Source organism: Limulus polyphemus, unplaced genomic scaffold (assembly GCF_000517525.1).
Source record: "Limulus polyphemus unplaced genomic scaffold, Limulus_polyphemus-2.1.2 Scaffold417, whole genome shotgun sequence".
NCBI classification, from domain to species: Eukaryota; Metazoa; Arthropoda; class Merostomata; order Xiphosura; family Limulidae; genus Limulus; species Limulus polyphemus.
The window spans coordinates 241,017-263,190 of NW_013666027.1; the positions used below are offsets into that span (position 1 = coordinate 241,017).

The 22,174-nt window shown below is 33.6% G+C and overlaps 1 protein-coding gene across 1 annotated transcript in view; it reads left to right on the forward strand.

Moving 5' to 3' along the window:
• Window positions 1-11,340, forward strand: part of LOC106458109 (PDZ and LIM domain protein 7-like) — a 36,273-nt gene extending 24,933 nt beyond the window's left edge. Inside the window, exons 3-6 of the mRNA XM_013917567.2 lie at window positions 2,848-3,124; window positions 5,350-5,499; window positions 6,558-6,751; window positions 9,504-11,340. Coding sequence (XP_013773021.1) covers window positions 2,848-3,124; window positions 5,350-5,499; window positions 6,558-6,751; window positions 9,504-9,732 — 850 coding nt within the window. The 3' untranslated portion in view covers window positions 9,733-11,340. The remainder of the gene's footprint in view (window positions 1-2,847; window positions 3,125-5,349; window positions 5,500-6,557; window positions 6,752-9,503) is intronic.
• The last annotated feature ends 10,834 nt before the right edge of the window (window positions 11,341-22,174 follow it).

Sequence of the window (22,174 nt, forward strand, 5' to 3'; positions counted from 1 at the left end):
CATATACAGTTTAAGTCACTTGTCTTAAACTAGTGCATATATTAGGAGTAATATATACACAGTTTAAGTCACTTGTCTCTAAACTGTGCATATATTAGGAGTAATGTATATACAGTTTAAGCCACTTGTCTCTAAACTGTGCATATACAGTTTAAGTCACTTGTCTTTAAACTGTGCATATATTAGGAGTAATATATACACAGTTTAAGTCACTTGTCTCTAAACTGTGCATATATAAGGAGTAATATATATACAGTTTAAGCCACTTGTCTCTAAAAATTATATGAATGCCAAACTTAAAATCAAACTTATGAAACTTTTTTTTTTATTAGCTACTATTAAATTTTGTCATTTATGATAATAGATGTTGGAACGTTTGGTTTCACACTCTTCAATACTTATATGAGGAAGGGAATTTCGCTCAATTTAGAAACACGAGAAGAATTTTGCTATTATTTGAACCTTTATCGAATACTTCGTTTTGAAATTGACAAGATGGTTTCTGCTGGGAAAGAGTTTGTAATAAAGTCAATATGTCATTTGCCAGAATATTAACACACGTGTGCCTTAATTAAACTTGGTACTAAGAATTTGTGATTCATAAACGAAACAGTTAAAGGCAACCAGCAATTTACGTCACCTGCATGGTAATTATAAACTCTATAAATATATAGCCTTCCGGTTGTTCAGCTCTGAGTAATGTCGCGAATTTACATAAACAACAACTAAAAAGTTAAAAGTTAAAATTTAAATGTTTCCCAAAACGATAAAATGATGTATGTTACAGCAAATGAAGTGCGCAGTTAAAGAATGACACTTTGTACCAAAAGATATTTGAAATTTTCATGATAATTATAATGTTGTTCATTTTTAGCTTTAAAACTAAGCCTAACATCCTAGGGTTTCATAAGTGGGCGTGTCTTCTTTCAATTTAAAAATTACACGTATTTTTGCTTTGTACGCTAAAGATTAGAATAGTTATTAACTAGAGAATTTTTTTTCATTTCTACTTGTGTTTGTTTTCAATTTATTGTTGTAATTAGATTATAAGTTAACTTAATTCTCTGTCTTTATAATATATATAGATATTTTTCATTAGGAATGAGGAGTAACAATCTTGCATTCTAATATAATCTGAAACATATTATATACAATATTTTTGTAAATATAAAAGCCTTGTGAAATTTTAACTTGTGTATAATGATGTTAAAAAATCTCAAATAAAATTTTCTAAACCTATAGGTGTAAAAGCGGCAGTTGATTATTCGCCTCCCTCCCCTCCGGTGGCTCAGCGGTAAGTCTGAGGATTTATAACACTATGAAGAGGCTTTCGATATTCGCCGCAGACTCAGCACAGCTAGCCCATTGTTTAGCTTTGTGCTTGAAAGCAAACAAACAGAAAACATATGTATTTTATTGTGACGTGAGGGTGATTAAGTCTTATGGAATTTTGGCTACAAATTATATTTGGCTCCCAGGTAAACTCCACCTAAAAATACAAATAGTATAACAAGGAGAGTTGGTGAGTACAACCAAAATATTTGATGAGTATAAACAGGAGATTTAGTAAGTATAATCAGGAGAGTTGGTGAGTACAACTAGCATATTTGGTGAGTATAATCAGGAGCTTTGGTGACTATAATGAGTCTAATTTGTAAAGCTAAATACTTTAATGTTTTGTTTGCTTGTTTGTTTTAACGCAAAGCTATACAATGGAATATTTGCGCTCTGTCCACCAAGGAGAATCAAATCTCGGATTTCAGCGTTGTAGGTTCGTAAACTTTCAGCTGACCCACCAGGGAACTTCAATTTAACATATACTTAGGATATCATTATTATACATATTAGCAACTTAGAGGTGTATATTAGAGTCAATCTGGTCAGTACTGAAAATCATCCAACACATTCAAATTGTGTATAGAGGAGTATATTAGAGTCAATCTGGTCAGTACTGTAAATCATCCTACACAATTCAAACTGTGTATAGGCGTTTATATTAGAGTCAATCTGGTCAGTACTGTAAATCATCCTACACAATTCAAGCTGTGTATAGGAGTTTATATTAGAGTCAATCTGGTCAGTACTGCAAATCATCCTACACATTCAAGCTGTGTATAGGAGTTTATATTAGAGTCAATCTGGTCAGTACTGCAAATCATCCTACACATTCAAACTGTGTATAGAAGAGTATATTAGAGTCAATCTGGTCAGTACTGTAAATCATCCTACACAATTCAAACTGTGTATAGGAGTTTATATATTAGAGTCAATCTTGTCAGTACTGTAAATCATCCTACACAATTCAAACTGTGTATAGGAGTTTATATTAGAGTCAATCTGGTCAGTACTGTAAATTATCCTACACATTGCAAACTGTGTATAGGAGTTTATATTAGAGTCAATCTGGTCAGTACTGCAAATCATCCTACACATTCAAACTGTGTATAGGGGTGTATATTAGAGTCAATCTGGTCAGTACTGTAAATCATCCTATACAATTCAAATTGTGTATAGGAGTTTATATATTAGAGTCAATCTTGTCAGTACTGTAAATCATCCTACACAATTCAAACTGTGTATAGGAGTTTATATTAGAGTCAATCTGGTCAGTACTGTAAATCATCCTACACATTCAAACTGTGTATAGGGGTGTATATTAGAGTCAATCTGGTCAGTACTGTAAATCATCCTACACATTCAAACTGGGCATGTGAAAATCAAGGTACAAAGAGAAAATAGAGACATACACATATGGTAATATAAAGTACGAACTTGAAATACAAAGGTGTACCAGCATGTTTTTATAAAAGTTTGAAAAATGCATCTATTTTTATTTTTTAACCCCAGAGTTCCAGGAGCAGCAGCATCATTCGGCTCAACTCCCACCACCCCTAGCCCCGTAGGCACAGGCCATCCATTAGCAAGCTCTGCGCGCACCTCCATCAAGTCAACATCCGCTGAAATTTATCGAGATTACATCCCAACAACAACGAGTACTTTGCCGACAGTCAAAATGGGTTCCGATTATCATCCGAAGTATCCCGAACCGAAGAGCTTAGCTGATTACGAACGAGAAGATTATTTTTACGAGCAACAGAGAGAACAACAAGTAATACACCATCAGGTTAGAAGACATTCAATAATGAAAACAAGAGCATACCGTAATAATCAACAGCTCTTTCATGAATTATGTCTACTATAGAAATAATATTTCGCCCCATAGCCAGTATATTTTAAGAGTGTTATATGTATACGTGTGTGTGTGTAGATAGATTCTAAGATAGATGTGTTAATATGTAATATATTGTGAAACGTTAAATTATAATCAGTGTACACATAAATCATGGTTCTAGTTACATTTGATGTACACATAAAATAAAATTACCATTTGACGTGCCAAATGAATAATAACATTACCTACTTTTGCCCAAGAGAAGTTGAAATAAGTACATGATCGAAGAAGATACGAATGGAAATGAACAGTTTTCTTTCAGCTTTGTTTAAAAATGTTCCCAAGATAACTTTAACAAATCTAATTATTTGAAGTCTTAAGTATTTGTCTCATACAATATTCATAATTACAAGCCTTATTTTATTTCATAACGACATTAACAATGTCTACATATTCTGCTCTATAATTTATGAAAGCATTTAATAGGTTTATTTAAAATTAAATTTGGAGATGTATATATATATATTGGTAAAGACATATATATAAACAATATACTTAACTCACACATTAATATTTGTTTGCGCTCAGCATTTTACGAAGTCCAGTATATTTTAATCAACATGATTCGTCGTAAGGCAATAAGTATGTAATGTTCATATTTCATGAGATAAAACGCTGAAATAGCCCTTATACTACACACTAAAAGTGTAATAAACACACGTGTTTTCTTTGTTTAATTAAAGAACGTAATTATCAGGCAGAGTTCATGTTAAGATGTTGGTAAAATTAATTAATTCATCACTTTTCACCATGATATCACACCATTATCTCCCACCATGACATCAAATCTGTTGTATATTCGCTAACATTACTTAGATGCAATTTGCTCCTATTTATATATATATATATGTGTGTGTGTGTGCTAATTATTCATCAAATTTTAAAACATCACCCAGTCTCATGTGATAATTTTATTGTTATAAAGCTTCACATTGGCATGCATCTTAAACAAAATATGTCAGGTAATAAGCCTATTTGGAGTTTCCAAAATAGTGATTGTATACTATATATATTTCTTTTATTAGGACCCTATCAATTTGTAGAACAAATCGTAATGCGTTAGACCAGAAGACTCTTTGAGCAGGGGTTTAGTCATATCATGATGACGTGGGGGATCCTTCCGACTTTCTAGGAAGCGAGATTCTAGTGTTCGTTTAGTAGGAACTTTTTTATTGTTATTCAAGACCATTTATTTGATCGGCTGTTCAAAAACATCTGTTATTAGAGTCTATCAACACTGAAAATCAAAAAGGTATATTTTTGCTGCGTACAAAAAATAAACATGTAGCTGCCAACTATTTACAGACTAAGGGATAAAATGATGGACAGGCTTGTAAGGTACAATATAGGTCGAATTATGTCCCATCTGACCGATTCCTTCAACAATGGCTATGATTAGACAGCCTTCAATCATATACAACATCTGTGAACCGAATGCAGACTACGCTCTTCGATGAAAGAAAGAAACCATCTTCTGACATCTTGTGAAGTCTATGCCTTGCTAGGTCAAACTAATATTGTGGCGAAAGGTCGCACAGCCTGAAATTAAATAGGAGCGTTTCGAGCGATTTGTAGGTTGTATCACAACATTTGAAGGAAATTATGTCAATAAAGGAAAAAGAAAAGATTAGTAGATGTGAAAATATTATAATTTTTCTTTTAGAATTTCCGTTATTGTTAAATAAATTATGCTAAAAGGATAAATAAACAAAGATAGAAAGATCTGCAAAAGAATTAAGATCAGAGTTTTAAGTTTAACTTAGCAGTTTAAATCATAGAAGTTAAATCGGTTCGACATAGAACCGGTTTAACATAGAATCTGTTTAACATAGAACCGGTTTAACGTAGAACAAATAATTGAAGCATAAAAGTAATTTATTACATTATCTCACTTTTGTATAAATGTTGCTATCTCTTGTTAAGAGTATTCATGAATCCATAACAAGTATTTCTGTTTGGTTTCGGACAGTGATACGATGAGACAAAAACTTCTTTAAGAACGCCATTTATTTGACTGTAGGATATTTTCAAACCGAATAGTAATATGTAGAAGCCTTAGCTTAGCCAATAACTATAGATATTGATATCAGAGTCATTTATTCTCTCGTTCATACTAGCCTTACAGGACAGTCCAGTTGGTGTTTCCGAAAGCAAAACCAAGGCATGATATCCCTATGGGCTCATACTTACGACACGTGCATGACCCGACTTGGGATAAAACTTACTCGCCATCTAGTCGTATACACGATTCTACAATGGTAGCTAAGGTAAGCCAAAAAGGTTTCCCCGATTTTTCATAATATTTCGCATATATTTGTAAATAGGTTGGAGCTGTTCTTGACGTGTTTTATGATGCGTTTGATTTTTCCTAGGACTTTAAATATGGTTAAACTTTTTGCTTGCTAATCCATTCGTTCTCGATTTATTTTCTTACACTTTCAAGTTACTCGAGAGCTTAAACGCATGTTTAATAATTAATTAGTTAATTAAAACTCTTATGTTTTTCCCCTGAGTTCAAAAAGCTCTACGGAAAACAACAACATGAGTACCAAGTTTTTTTTTGAGCCCAAGGAAAAGACGCCATCTATAGCATCTCACTCATCAGTAGTAACACAATCCCAAAGTATACTGTAACGTTAGTACTGACAAAAGTCTTTAGATGTTATTATACTTGTGTTTTACTTACTACCTTGGTGAGTTCTTTTTTTATATACAGACCTAACCTGCTAAACTGTAAAAGAAGCTACAGGTACCAAAACATTAGTAATATCAATATGCAACCACTTTTCAGAACATGTGATAAATTCGACTTCTTTTTAATATCCGAATATATCTGTTTTCAAATTATGTTACTTTCATAATAATTTAAAGAGATTTCAGAAGCAATAAATTCAAATGTTACGTCATAAATTACAGATAAAGCTCGCATTATCGTAGTATATTACAAGGGCTATTTGCCAATTTCGAAATTTAATTTTTTCTTAAAAACTATTGTAATTGTCAAAAATTATATAAATATATTTGCTGCAGCACTGCTGGTACACCAGCAGCGATGAATAATTTTGCACATAACAGTTTCTAAGTACGATAATTTTCTTCAAGAGAAAACATTAAATAAAAACCAGTATTTCCAATTAACGAAAATACAGTGTTTGAGACCAGCTGTCCTGTAGTGAACATTGCTTAAAATCATTTACACATATAAATATTCTAAGTATTAATTCAAGTGTTTTGGGCACAGTTTGAAAACATAGTAATTTTCTAATGATGAAACAATTGCATGGTATCCGACGTACTTAGTAACTAAGAGTTATTCATTTCTCAGGTACACGAATCTGTAAAGGGAATGAGATTTTCCTCGACTTCCACAAGTTCTGATAGAACACCAACACCTGATTCGGGAATTTCCGGTTCAAATTCGGGACCGAGGGTTGTACACCGTCAGTACAACATTCCCCTCAAATTGTACTCTAAACAAACTGTGAGCAATACCATGCAAGGACAAACTGGAATTCACCCGTAAGTACAGCATTTTATCATTAAAGTCGAAGATGGAGTTTCGTTTGAACAAAGTTGAATTAAAGTGGCTCACATGTGGTGTCGTATTCACATGGTTCACCTAAAATTACCTTCTCTAAACATTACCAGTCATAACTCTACCCAATTAAAGTGGCTCACATGTGGTGTCGTATTCACATGGTTCACCTAAAATTACCTTTTCTAAACATTACCAGTCATACTGTGCCCAGTTACAATGACTCACATGTGGCGTCATATTCACATGGCTCATCTAAAATCACTTTTTTAAACATTACCAGTCATACTGTACTCCATGTGAATATGAAACCACATGTGAGCCACTTTAATTGCTCATCTAAAATTACTATTTTTAAACATTACCAGTCATACTGTACCCAATTAAAGTGGCTCACATGTGGTTTCATATTCACCTGGCTCATCTAAAATTACTTTTTTAAAACATTACCAGTCATACTGTACCCAGAATAACTTCTATAGCATCTCGTAGCGTTATGTTGATATAACCAATAAAGTAAAAAGCTGGTACATTTCGAAAATTAATACTGAAAACCTTGATACAAAAAAAAAAAAATCAAACCATAAAATGAGTAACTTAATATTCGCCTTAATAGAAAAGAATGGTTTTATTGGCCAAGTAAGGAATTTTGAATATAAACAAACTGCATCTCCGTGAACCAGATTTGAAATTTCACATTCAAATGATACGTTATACAAAATAAAACACTGGATATGTATTATACATGTGTCCACATCTGGTTGTATACATTGATTGAATATGCAATAAATAAAACATTGTTTATGTACCCTCAAATTTTATACCATCTCCACATGGCCTTTGTCGATCTCAACGTCCTTCCGCAGGTAATTTTTTTTCCATGTATCAAGCACGCGCTGTGGAGGTATATCATTTGTTTCCCTGTTATGATACTTGAGATTAGCATGTGTAGCTGGTCGTGGGGCTTAAGCCGTATCCTTTTGTTATTCTTACAAGCGTAAGCCTACCTACGTGAGGTCTGGAGAGCGTGGGGACCCAAGATAACGATCCTGCTCGGGCAATCCGTCAGTTTAGTATGACATTTTCCAGTGTCTTACGAACACAAGGTACACTCGATGGGTGCTACCTCGTCTTGCTGGAAGAAAAAAATGTGTTAATAATCACATCGCGTTCTAACTGTCGCGGCATGTTAGTTGATAATTATTGAGCAGGAAGGAGAACATAACAACACCGTCTAACTGACATAATACGCTGCTTCATTTTTATTGAGATTACTGCATTCTATATTCCAAGTGCACAACCAACACAAAACAATGTTCACTTAACTTCAACTAGACGAAAATTAGTTGCTACAATTAATGCAATTACAAGAACACTATAATTTGTTTACAAGCAACCATTAAAGGCAAGGCACTGCTCACGCTTTTGTTTCCGATAAGTTTGTTTGTTTGTAATTAAGCACAAAGCTACACAATGGGCTATCTGTGCTGTGCTTACCACGGGTATCGAAACCCGGATTCTAGCTTTGTAAGTCCGCAGACATACCGCTGTTCCACTGGGGGGCATTTCCGATAAGAATGTGCAACAAGTATTATACACTGGTAAAACTCTTACTGTAATTTAACTATGGGGGATCTAGAAGAGTTGCTAGTGATGCACTGTGAATAAAATGTGCTCGTTGTAAAGTAATAGCCTGTAAATAAAACACAACAAGAAACGGTCTTGATATCAGTGTTTTACAGAGAATTAACAGTAAAGCAAAATTACGTGTGTATTATCCCCAAATTTTCCAGTTTTTCTAACTGTGTAGTGCATGTGTAATAAATCTCATAAACACAGTACACAAAGTAGAAAAAAGAGTGGTATGACAAAAAAGGAAGGAGAGCGGCATTAACTGGATACATCTTTCGTAAATCTATCATTTTCTCTAGAAGTGCTGGTTTGCGTCTGGATAGATTACGTGTGTATTATACTCATATTTTACAACTGTGAATTGCAGGTGTATCTTACAGTAAACTTATTTAACTTACACTTGGCAAATTAGGTTATATTTAACTTTATTTTTAGTTTTTGTACATTCAGTGTTCAAAGATATCAATACCCACGTAGCTTCAATAGCAATGATTTTAATGATAGTTAAAGTACCACTTTATCGAATAGGAAGCTTATGTGCAAACATTTAATTTCAGTTTTTTACGCCTTTTACTTACTTATTTCTGTGATTAACAAGTTTATATATTCTAATAAAAGTAGCATTACTAATAGTATCTTATATTCTGTAACAATATTTCGACTACTATTCCACTCTGTTCACTCAAGTTTGTGTATGTTTGTTTCTCTTAAAAACGTTCACACAAGAACCTAAGGTTCACCTTTGTATTATCCGTGAAATTTATAAAGATGGAGAATCTGAGCTTTAAATAGAGACATCTAATCCATCAGCTTCCCAATGGTTCAGCAGTAAGCTAGAGGGCTTACAACGCTGTAAACCTGGGATCGAACTCTGAGGTGGGCACAACACAGATAGCCCATTGTGCAGCTTTGTATTTAACAATTAACAAACTAATTCATTAGATAGTTTAGTCACTTTAGCTTCATGTCTCTGACTTGCGCAGTGGTATAAAATATGGAAATGTATATAAATTCTATATATAATTCACCTTTATGGCTAATTCTGCTACATCGGCATTTATAAGTCTTGCTTCTGATATTTCGATTACATTATATCTGTTTCAGTGGTCAGCCCAACCCTAAGATGGCTACTGGACCCGGTATCAAAAACCAGGTGGCTGCAGATATCGTTATTTCTCCTACATACAAGCCACCCCAACCTCATCTGAACACTCTTCCTGAAACTAAGAGACACGGGATTAATGCTTTTGGTAAGCCCAAGGATAAAATTATTCAGTCTAATACTTTCAATACCCTGATGTCAGCTCTCGTCGTTGGCCAGAGTGATTATTGAATCACTACATAACATCTTATAGAAACAAGCTAACTCATTTCATGCTGTTTGAAACTTTGGTTTGAAGTTTTAAACCAAGTGTTAACTTTTAATTGCAGTTCTCGTCTTACTCTTCTTAATCCTAAATTTAAGCTATAAATTTAACTAGCAGTCCTAAGTGCTTTTTTCATCTTACTGTATTTGCGCTAAAACTACAGTCCAAAGTCTACTTATTTCGTGGCTATATGCTGTTTAAGTCCTAAATTCATCATATATATGATGTCACTATTGCTATCATCGTAAAGTTCTATGTTCATCATTACCAAATTCTTTGTGTCTTAATTATTATTTTTTACGTGTCTTGACTAACTAAAACTTCCGAATTTATCACACTTAAAATTATAGTGTCATGCTATGGTTTTGTCCTCCCAGTCATTCTTAAAATTAACCGTCTTAATAAAAAAGTTTTTATATATGCATAATGAAGAATACAAACAAGTGGAATTAAAATAACATCTTACCTATTTCAACTCTACAAATTTGGGAAGTAAGTCAATCATCTTGATGTATGATTAGTCATTTATACTGAGTGGCTTAGATAGCTGCTCTCGTTTTAAGCCAATGATAAGGTTCAACAAAACAGATGCTATGCAGTAAAGCAGACAAAAACTGTAGTGTTGATGGTGCATTTAGACATCTACAATGATCTTTTAAACTGTCAGCCATGGTTGTATGGAAGACGCGTGCGAAATATCTAGGACTCTGAGAAACTGTTCTACACTACCTGTAAGTGTACGTTTTTGATATATCCTGTTTCATTTGAAACTGCGCCATTTCAAAAAGAAATCACGAAGTTTGGAGAAACTGATTTGGATAAAAGATGTGATACACCAATCCGTGGAGCTGGTCGACAAATACAAGAAGTATTAATGAAAGATGTGATACACCAACTCGAGGAGCAGGTCCACAAGTACAAGAAATATTAATGAAAGATGTGATACACCAACCCATGGAGCTGGTCGACAAATACAAGAAATATTAATGAAAGATGTGGTACACCAACCCGTGAAGCTGGTCGACGAATGCAAGAAATAGTAATGTAAGATGTGATACACCAACCCATGGAGCTGGTTTACAAATACAACAGATATTAATAAAAGATGCGATACACCAACCCGTGGAGCTGGTCTACAAATACAAGAAATATTAATGAAAGATGCGATGCACCAACCCATGGAGCTGGTCTACAAATACAAGAGATATTAATAAAAGATGCGATACACCAACCCGTGGAGCTGGTCTACAAACACTAGAAATATTAAGGAAAGATGTTGTTACATCAACCCGTGGAGCTGGTCTACAAACACAAGAAATATTAACGAAAGATATTGTTACATCAACCCGTGGAGCTGCTGGTCTGCAAATAGAAGAAATAAAAATGTACATACTAAGCACCAGATAGTGCTATGCGCTGAATTATTATTATCCAGCTTTTAACTGTGCCAAAAACTGATTCACAGTGCAAATGTTTGTAGTGTAAGCAGCTATTTAAATGAACTGAATAATGTCAGTCTTTCTTTAAATGATGTAATTGTGTCATTTGTTTTAAGACTCAATAAATCTGGCAGTGTGGATAATGCGAAAAGTTTTTTTATTTTATTTTAAAGGCATTTCTTAAACGAAGAAATATGCTTGTAATAGTAACAGTCCAACCAGCAGATGTGTTAATGGTCAACATGTATTTCATGCGCTATACACGGCAATTAAATTCTTGTATATATATATATATAGTTTCATTTTTAAATGTTTTTCATTATGCCTTATTTTAATGGTATATAAAATTTAAATTTAAACACTAATATCGAATATTTATTTCTTCAAAGTTTGTTACCGTTCGACGTTAAACATTTTCACCATCGTCTTCAAAATTAGGTTTATCAATTGATTGATTTTTTAGTAAAAACCTATGTTTTAATTTTTTAATTACAGAAAAAAAAGACTTCTTTGGTACATAAACTGTAGCCACAATGTTTCTATAAAAAATTTTCTGAGAAAAAACATAAAACAAACAAGAACACTAAATTTCTAATGATGTTAGTGTTCATTACAAGCCATGTAACCTCAATTAGTAGCTGTCAGTAACAAATGAAAAACCTCTCTAAATATTGAAATTAGAAAACCTTATTACAAAAAAAAGGATTTCACAAAGTATTTTTACGAATTATTCTGATCCTTTCAATGTGTTTTTTCCTGCTTTAAGATAAAGAAAGCTAAGCATAATTAGCCATTTTTTTTTCTCACGAAAAGATCGTGCCATGATAAAGAATATTTTAAATAATAATAGCAAAAAACAAAACAGGTTTATTGTTTGTTCTTAATTTCGCGCAAAGCTACACGAGGGCTATCTGCGCTAGCCGTCCCTAATTTAGCAGTGTAAGACTAGAGGGAAGGCAGCTAGTCATCACCACCCACCGCCAACTCTTGGGCTACTCTTTTACCAACAAATACCATGGCTGAAAGGGCGAGCATGTTTGGTGTGACGGGGATTCGAACCCGCGACACTCAGATTGCCATGCCAGGCCAACAGGTGTTTTATAATGTCATTGAACTTAATTATTATCATACCAACTTATCCGTCATAATTTACTTGTTCTTTTTTTTTGTCTATACTTCCAGCTATTAGTATCCTATCTTACAACATTGGAACAGGTATTTTTCACGATCAAAACTAGCCAACAATATGAAACTAATAACAACAGAGTAACGTACAAAAGCCTAAAATAACTCTGCCTGGTTTGGTTATGTTTCAAGAAATTTTTGTTGGTAGTAAAAATAAAAAAATGAAACAAAACCACAACCATAAAAATACACAATGGGCTGAAAATAATTACATTAATATCACAGTCTACCAGAAAATAAATGATGTAGAGGTGTGAAGGACGATATTATCGTCGTAATTACCTTTAGTAGAGTTTCTTATTTACCTTCTTTGAAGTACTTAATTAAGAAAGACGGTGCCTTCTCCATTATCTCAACGTTAAGTCTGAAGGCTTATTTCGTTGAAAATCGGATTTCGATACCCGTGATAGCTACAGTACAGATAGCCCGTTGTGTAGTTTTGGGCTTAACTATAAACAAGCAGACAAACAATTTTAAGTAAGATATCAAAATTTTAGCATTTTCAATCTTATAACCATGCTTATCAGATCTTAAAATATATTTTTTTCTGAAATAACCAAATTAATGTTAATTGGTAATGTTTTCTTCGAAAATTACTTTTTATTTTTTAATTCTGTGCTTGTTTTAAGACTTCTATGCCATCTAACTATCCATTGATTAATCTCTTCGTTATACATCTGTCCTTGTTCACAACATACTGAACGTTGGAGTAAAATGGCAATTAGTTGAAGTAGTAAGTCTGCTTATAACAACCTTTTAATTCTGAAGAAATTGTAAAAAAAAACTGTTTATCAAAAACGTAGTTTAGTTAGTTCGTAATTCCAAAGAAGAACTCGGAAAACTGTGAACAATCAGTGGTAAGTGCTGGATGAAGAATAAAACATTTAACTTTACTTATGTCAGCATCAATTTCATTAGATTTAGCATCTCTAAGAAATTGGAAAGCTAAGTGGTCATACCCATTTGGAGTAAAGCTAAAATGTGATGTATAATAGTTATTTATATGAATTTTATATCTATAAATAATTATTATTTACATGGAAATCAAAAATCAATACTTGGATAAACTCATTATGTATGCTATGGCTCTTTTGAACGTACCTTATACTGCTTAATATTGGACAAGCATCACTGATTAGAATACCTATCTCTCAACTTTAATAGCTGGTATAGAAGAAACTATGTGGGTAATTTTAAACATTTTATCTAGATGTTCAAAGTACAGTGTATTTAGGTTGTTTACTAGTAACTCGAGTACTTACCAAGAACTTGTCCCATAGGAAATCATTGTAAAAGATTTCCAGTTCAAGATAAGCCACGCTCACTTGTAAAGTAGAAGATGTGTCGCTAAGTGACAGTTTTAACTTGAATGGCTTATAACCAATACCAAACCACTTAAGTTGGAAAAATCTACAATAAAAGAAATGGTTATTTTTCGATATGAAAATTACCAGCATACTTTAATGTACTCAGATATTAAGCTCTATATTTATATTATATATGGTATTTCGAAACAGTGCTCTTGTACTACAAAAATGTTGATTACATATGTATGAGACAAGTGAAAGAAAAATCTCAATAAATAATAGTGACTCATGAAGTCCTAAGTTTGATACACCCATTTCTATTAAGCCTACAGATTGTGTTTGCACGTTTTTGTACTATTTACTTTGTACGAATTCTAAATAAACCTGCACTGCGTGTTTTCAGATATTTAAGAATTAGATAAAAATAAAAAAATAATGTTTTTTATGCTATTTTAACAGTTGCAACTGATAAATGTGATTTTACAAATTTTAATATGAAAGTAGATATTTAATGTTGAAATATTGATGAAGAGGTCGCTGCAAGCACAAAGTGATTTAACAATCGGTAGGAAACAACATATTATTTCATTCTTCAAAATATGAGAAGAAAAGTATACATTATATTTTCAATGCATACTTGAAACAATACTTTTTTTCTGATCGAAAACAATTTTTCCACATATATTTTTAGACAGAAATAATTATAAATGATATAGCATGAGTCCAGTTTTAATGAATTGTTAAGCGTTCTCTATTCGATTTCCAACCCAACCATTAATTTACATTCTGCACCATACTTAACGCTAGTTAGTGCTCTCAACCTTCTTTTGATTCTGCCAAAATGATTTAACTGCCTACATTCAATCGTTAGAATGTCACTGTATTTCTTAAGATAAGAAAACGACTACACATCATCCTATTTTAAAAACTGGTTGTACTGCGGTTCAGAAGATCAGAGAGACTCAATCATAGATATTTCCCTAAAAGGTGACTGTTGTGACACTAAGTAGTTCAAATAAATACACCTGTTCAAGAAATCGCACGCTACAGTACTTCAGTTGTTGAAAGTGCATACAAATCAGCTATTCATGAGCTGTTATTTAAGTGATGTCATAGACAATTGTTAATCTATAATGTGGACTTCTGAAATAATGCTTCCAACTTGGGGGATGTTCAGGAACTATTGCTTTTGAAGAAAAGTTTTATTGCTCTCAAGTCAGTCTGTTTATTCAGACGCTAACAATATATTCATGAGCTGTTATTCACTCAGTAAAGCAGCATCCAAATATCGTATTTTATGACCCTGGAAACAAAAATGCGGAAAGCTTTGCTAAACAATCACAAAAGTATATAGTGAGTAGGAGTTTCAAATCCAAGCTATTCTTGTGGCAGTTTATAAGATATTAGAATGAAGTTTCTGCAAAGGACCCCTCCTCCAAATTGCTATATCAGTTGTTAATTGGTACTCTGAGCCTGATTCTGTGTACGGTAAGGTGGAATACAAGTCAATTTAATAAAGGTAATTTTACTGCAAAGGTAATATATTATAAGTATTTTTTTTTTAATTTCGCGCAAAGCTACACGAAGGCTGTCTGCGCTAGCCGTCCCTAATTTAGCAGTGTAACTTGGCTAACACTGCATCCTTAATTTCTGGCACTGCAAACAAAACAGTATTAGTGGCGAGTAATATTGTCAAGGTATGTATTTCTTTCCTCTGGTGCTTTATTTTATATCTCATATTATTTACTTCTATTTCACTCATACTTCTGTTGTGTTCAGTCTGACGACCCTTCATCTTAATAATAGTCCTGTAGCGTACTTTCCATTGCATAAGGCTCCGACGTAAAAATATGTCCAAAGTACACCACTCCTCCCTGTATGATTTCCACAATATATGTAATGTACGAGAACGATGATTTTCAAGCGACTGTTTAAGCAGTCAAATCGCACAGAAATCTATAGGCATTGCATCCGATAACTTGAGTGGTATGTCTTCCTACCAATGGCATGAATACACACCAGTTTTTTTCCTCCAGCTGTTTGAGGTTATGCCATGTTTGAACGGAAGCCTTATCTTGGTGAACCCATACCCTGTTGGCCTAGATCCAGACGGAGATCCTTCTTGATTATGCTGTGTACTGATGCTTGGGAAACACGGTCGGCTCTAAGGGAGGTGTAGCGAGTGCGAAACAAATCCCAATAAAATGGGCCACTGTTTAGTTCATTGCACTTGTCATTAACTCTCTGAACACGGGCTCTCAATACAGTGACTAGTGCTGAACGCTCTTTCAGTAAACTGAACTTAATAAAATTATATTTGCGATCAACAATGAATCAAGTCCGTCTCAATTTCTTGACCGTCTTGTCAATTGACAGTTTGAGAGGCAAAAAAACAAGACGCTGCAATTTCTAAACCCTCATAGAAGAGTGGGCCAGTTATAATGCCAGAAAATTTAATTTCACTTGAACTGGAATTTGATAAGTACATTTTCTTTCTCATTATTATTATTATTGCATCCGCTTCCATTTTTTATGTTTTAAAACTGGGTGGTTTCAGATGCATCATGCATAGTTATATATTTTTTGTTTGTAATCTCACTCTCTCTCTCGCACATATATATATAATTTCATGTGCATTGTAGCAGGAGGAGGCACCATTAATTCTTGTGCCCGGGCCCCCTGTACACTAGGAATCAAGTCTTTACCTATAGAGACTTACAGTGCGATGGTAATCATTATCAATTGATCTATCGTTGGCTACCATATACCTCGTTGGTTCCGAAGATTTCCATAGAAATTATATTAAAAAACTATTTTTCTACACTAGAGAGCAAAATTCTTTGCCACATAATTTATCTTACTGTCGCGATTTTTCTTTTTCTAAAGACTAATATCACAACATTTATGCTTTCACAGAGTTATACACGAGCATTAATAATTCCTTTAACACACATGCCTCCCTGGCGGGTCAGCCGTAAGTTTCCGGACTTACAATTTTAAGATCAGGGACTCGATTCCCCACGGTGGACAGAGCTTGAATAGCTGAAGCTTTGCTATAAACAAACAACAACCTTCTATACACACCCTCTCATGATTTTATTTAGTTGTTATAAAAATAATCACGCACAAAAATATAGACAAGGGAGAATATAAGAACTGAATAATCGTAAGATATATATATATATTGTATGGGTAGAATGAGTTATTACTGTGTTAAATATTTATGTCTATTCGATTTAATTTCTATAAATGTAGCAGCAAAGAACAGATTATCATTACATACAATTTATCACCAGAGGGTAGAGAAAGCATTTTCAAAAAGTGATCTCAAGACTCCCAAGTAGAAACAAAATACGAATGGAAAAATGTAGTTCTTACGTGAAACAGTCAGCATCGTTTTGGCTGTTAGATGTTTTCTCTCACAGAGGCTCGAGTTATTTAGACTTAATTCCTCAGACGCATTGGACTCTTGGCTAACATAAAATAGTGATGTAGAAGTTATTTAAAAATGAAAATAGATTGATAAATTTATCAAACTTCGCTCGAGAACGAAACTACTTAGTAGTTGAAAGACCACTTTGCGCTATAGTAACTGCAGAGAGGTAAACTTTTGTTTGTTTTTTCACAACTGGTCATGATTAGTTAAAATGTGCTAGTGTGTATATGGTACATTTTATATACAGATGGTTGAGTACGCTATGTGAATACGATTATAAATATGCAAACCAGCAGGTCACATGATGCCGCGGAAGAACGGGATGTATTAGAACTACATTTTGACATTGTTTGGCGGTATATAGGTAGTAAGATGCTATCGAAAATCTGATTGCTTTTGAAAGGGTATGTAACAGCCTTTTCCAACGTAAAATATTCATAAACTCAAATCCTAAAAAAATTGTTCAGATCTGGAATTTAGTATTTTCAAGCTAGGGATATCCTTTGTGTTTAGTAGCATTGGAAAACAAAGGAATATAGATAAACGTAGAGCACCAAGAACATCCAGAAAGAGACCTGCAACAAATCGACCCCTAGTCATGGTAACTAAAGTTTAGTGTCTTGTAACAAGTGAGAGCCCATGAACAAAAATTTCAGTTACAAAAGCCGTCCACGTGCGTCAGCCAACAGAATGCAACACAATCAAGATGTGACGCAAGTCACGTGTGCAAGTTGTTTTCGAGTTACATACCTCACACAGCTGGAAAATGAAACAGGTATTTATGGTATTCCATATGAAGAAATATCTGTCAATTCACCAGACGCAGCGCCTATGAAACCAGTCTGTTGAAATAAGCGCTGGGAAACCGTCGTCGTCATCGTGTACTAGACAGATTATGGAAAAAATGCAAGAATGATTGGTGGACTTCGGACATAACAACCATTCGACGGGGCCTTTTGCAATGGAAATTACGCTGATGGGCTATTTTCAAGATGCACTGTCGTCAGGTAGAGCATAACTGGACATGGACTGTAATGACGTGGTAAGGCTCTAAGATCATTTTAGTATAACATTATAAACCCCTGTGTTATACTGTTCATTTGTAGCTTGCTATTTTTAGGTTACGGTTGAACCCTATCGGCACCCTCTAGAACTACATTTACGTTATAATCATTCTTAGTTTATTAAATAACTAAAAATCAGCCCAGCCGAAATCGTGATTAAAACAATTCACCAAATTAATTAATAAATATTAAAATCACCAGTGGAAAATATGCATTAATCATAATAAGTTAACTCAGGGTATTTTAATGTCAAATTATGTCTTAGAGTGCCGTTTTTTTTAAAACAATCTATCAAATTAATTAATATTAAAATCATAAATGTAAATTATGCAATAATCATAAAAAATACTACAGAGTATTTTAATGTCAATTTATTTTGTTGAACGCCGGCCTTTTTTAAAACAATTCACCAAATCATTTAATATTAAAATCATCAGTGAAAAATTATTCAGTAATCATGAAAACAATAGCTCACTCGGTTTATTTTAGTGTCGATATATTTTGTAGAACGCCTGCTTTGAGTACGTAAAAATAAACTTTATATACACTTAGAAATTGTCCGCGAAAGATTAGGTTAAGATGTTACAAAATTTCCAGGAAGGACTGAAGATTCTAAATCAAGAATATGATCAATATTTATCTACGGTAGATAGTGTGGCTATATGATATTACACCCTTCATAACAATAGACATCTTTCTACCCAAAATAAAGAATAAGTTTACAAGAAATTTTATTATTAGGTTGTACGATTCGTAAAGTAAACTTGATTCCTTACATACATAATACTTAACCCTTCCTATCAGAATTCTACGTCCACACCAAGCAAAGGATAAGTTTTTGTTCTTATTCTAGAATTTTCGCGCGGAAATTAACAAGGACTACTTGCGTATATCCATCTAATTTTAAAATGACGGTCTACATAGAAGGCAGCTAGTCGAAATCACCCACCGCCATTTCTTGGGCTACTCTTGTCTGGCGGGGGACTCACCCCAAAAAAAAATCCACGGCATTGGATTTACTGATCCCAGCCAAGGCATTGGATTTATAGATCCCTGACAACCTGCCACCCTGATTAGGGGCTGTCAGTGTTTGTCGATAGTTGTCGAAATCCGGGATGTCAGCCTCGACGGTTTGCTTCACCATCTCTGCCTTCACCAACTCCCAGTGGAAAATTTAAATCAGATCTTGTATCCTAATACAGTTATTAAAAGGCCACTTTAATTAAACGAAATCAATCTCCACGAGCGAGGCGAAGGGGGATGTTAATATCTCTGAACACCCCACTTGAGGACAGTTTCTTCCTTTTTAAAACTAAACACCTGCCACGAATTTTTCTTTCTTTCCCAGGGTGAAATGAGTTTTCGCAGCAAAAGGTACGAATAGGGAACCTTAGGATTCCAGTCCAAGCACGCTAACCTCGCTCGAGCCTAACTGTGGTGTAGGCACCAGTATTATAAACGTTTATTACTTCTGGAATGAAATACGTCACAGTTGTGACCTATTTTATCCCAAATACAAGAAAGACAGGAGGTTTATAAGTGCATTCGTTGAAACACCGTGAAAAGAATGAATCAAAACACACTTGATCGTTTTTATACAACACGTTGTTTCTGATAAAACTGAAAGAAAACATCTTTATAAGCATATGGATTGTGGATGACATTATTATAAACATTCTTAGTCTCAACAAAATGCTGTTTCATCGCCAAGGTCTGCTTAACCTTTCAGCTAATATATTCGTCGATACTATGTTAGATATTTTTATTTGTTGTTGTTGTTTTAGTGAGAGGAATCGAACTCCGGATTTTGGTGTTGGAAGTTGGTAAACTTACCGCTAATCCATCGGAGGACAATGATATCAGAATAAATATATAATTTTTGATTGACAGTTTTTGATACATTTATCCAGTCTTTAATTTTTTGTTTTTGTTTTATGGACCAACGTATTTGTATTTTATGGACCAAACCGTACGCAGTCCTCTTCAGCTCTTACTGTTTCCGGTGTTGCATAATCTGGGTCCTGTAAGTACCATTGCTTAATACTCGTATAAGTAAACTAGTCAGACTTAGGTTGACATATCACTAAGTAAATAACCGTTATTAAAATGTCGTATTTCATTAATTAGTGTTTGATAATATGTTTCATAATATTTTCCAACAGTAAAATATACACTCTATGGAGCTTACAAATCACTATTATAGTTTTTATCACCACGGGCGGATTTAGGTCAAATGGGACCTGAATAGTATTTGCCCCCCTCCACTATGAATACAAATGCATACAATTTGAACTTGATAACGAGGAACCTACGTTTTAGAAAATAAAAGTTTTAAGACGGCTTGACTGGGTAAGGAAAAAACTTTATTAAAAATGTACGACGTTTCAACAAGATTTTTGTACCTCGTCGAAACGTCATACATTTATAATAAAGTTTATTCATTACCCAGTCAAGCCGTCTCATAACTTTTATTAAGTGCATACAATGCATAAACATTTCAAAACTTCTTTTTGTTGTGGGCTGCAAGTGGTCGAGGCCCCTGTGCAACTGCTCCTTCTGCCCCACCTTTAATATGGTCCTGATTATCACCATAAATATTTTTGAAAAAAATAATTTATTGTTTCAAATAGTGTTTGCTATCTACGAAAACAAAAGCAAGCAAATTCCAAATTATATCAATAGTAACGTAATTATTATTTTTTTAATTTGTTTCCATAAAATATACATGAAATTCTCAACGCACAAATTTTAAACTATAAGAAAGTTTAATTTTTAAAAATTTTGATAGAGAAATGAATATAATAGGCTGGTAATCTTGAATACGCTATCTATTATAAACAATAGCATAAAGTTGTAATGTATGCATCACATTGGTGGCAATATGTGTAAAGTTGTGCTTTAACACAGAGGATATAAAGAAAACGACATGATCTGATTTGGACTGATCCTCTCAGATTGCCCTGTCGAGTAAGGGACCAAATAAGGGACACAACCAAACTTTATCTAGCAGATCTCACTGTGGAGAAAGGCTCATTATTAGCTTTAGTTATGTTAAGCAAATATAAGACTTTCGAAACTTATAACTCATACGAGAGACTAAAAATTCACAATAAAAACTATAGTGCCCTATTTTAGTAATAACATGTTTATGCTACAAGTAGTCTTAGCGTTAAACAAATATTTCTTTGTCTAATGCTACAAGTAGTCTTAGCGTTAAACAAATATTTCTTTGTCTAATGCTACAAGTAGTCTTAGCGTTAAACAAATATTTCTTTGTCTAATGCTACAAGTAGTCTTAGCGTTAAGTAAATATTTCTTTGTCTAATGCTACAAGTAGTCTTAGTGTTAAACAAATATTTCTTTGTCTAATGCTACAAGTAGTCTTAGTGTTAAACAAATATTTCTTTGTCTAATGCTACAAGTAGTCTTAGCGTTAAACAAATATTTCTCTAATTGTGATCTTCCTAGGCGAGTAGAATCGTCTTGTAAATTAGAAAGAAAAAATAATCAAAACTCCACACGCTGAGAGAGGTTTGACAGATTTGAGTGTATAGACTCTCATCTTCTACTTTTACAAATTCAAAACCAATAAATTCCACAAGAAATATCTTATTGCAAACACGTGTTTCATTCACTACTAACTCGTTCAATCCTACACAAAACGTTTTCGTTTTCGTATGACAAATAAAGAAAAAAACCTTTCAAAAAAGGAAGTAAATGTAGGGATGGCTCATATTAATCTTTCAAAAACAATGCAAATAAGATAGTAGGGATGACATTTGCAACATCCCTACATAATATCACAGTGTAGTAGAACGTTAACAGACAAAAATTGGATAAATTAAACTCAATAGTGACTGAATAGTTATATATATTGCTATTTGTTAATTATTGCCTGTGCTGTTATGTAGGGATGATGCAAGTGCCATCCCTACTATCTTATTTACATTGTTTTTGTAAGATTGATATGAGCCATC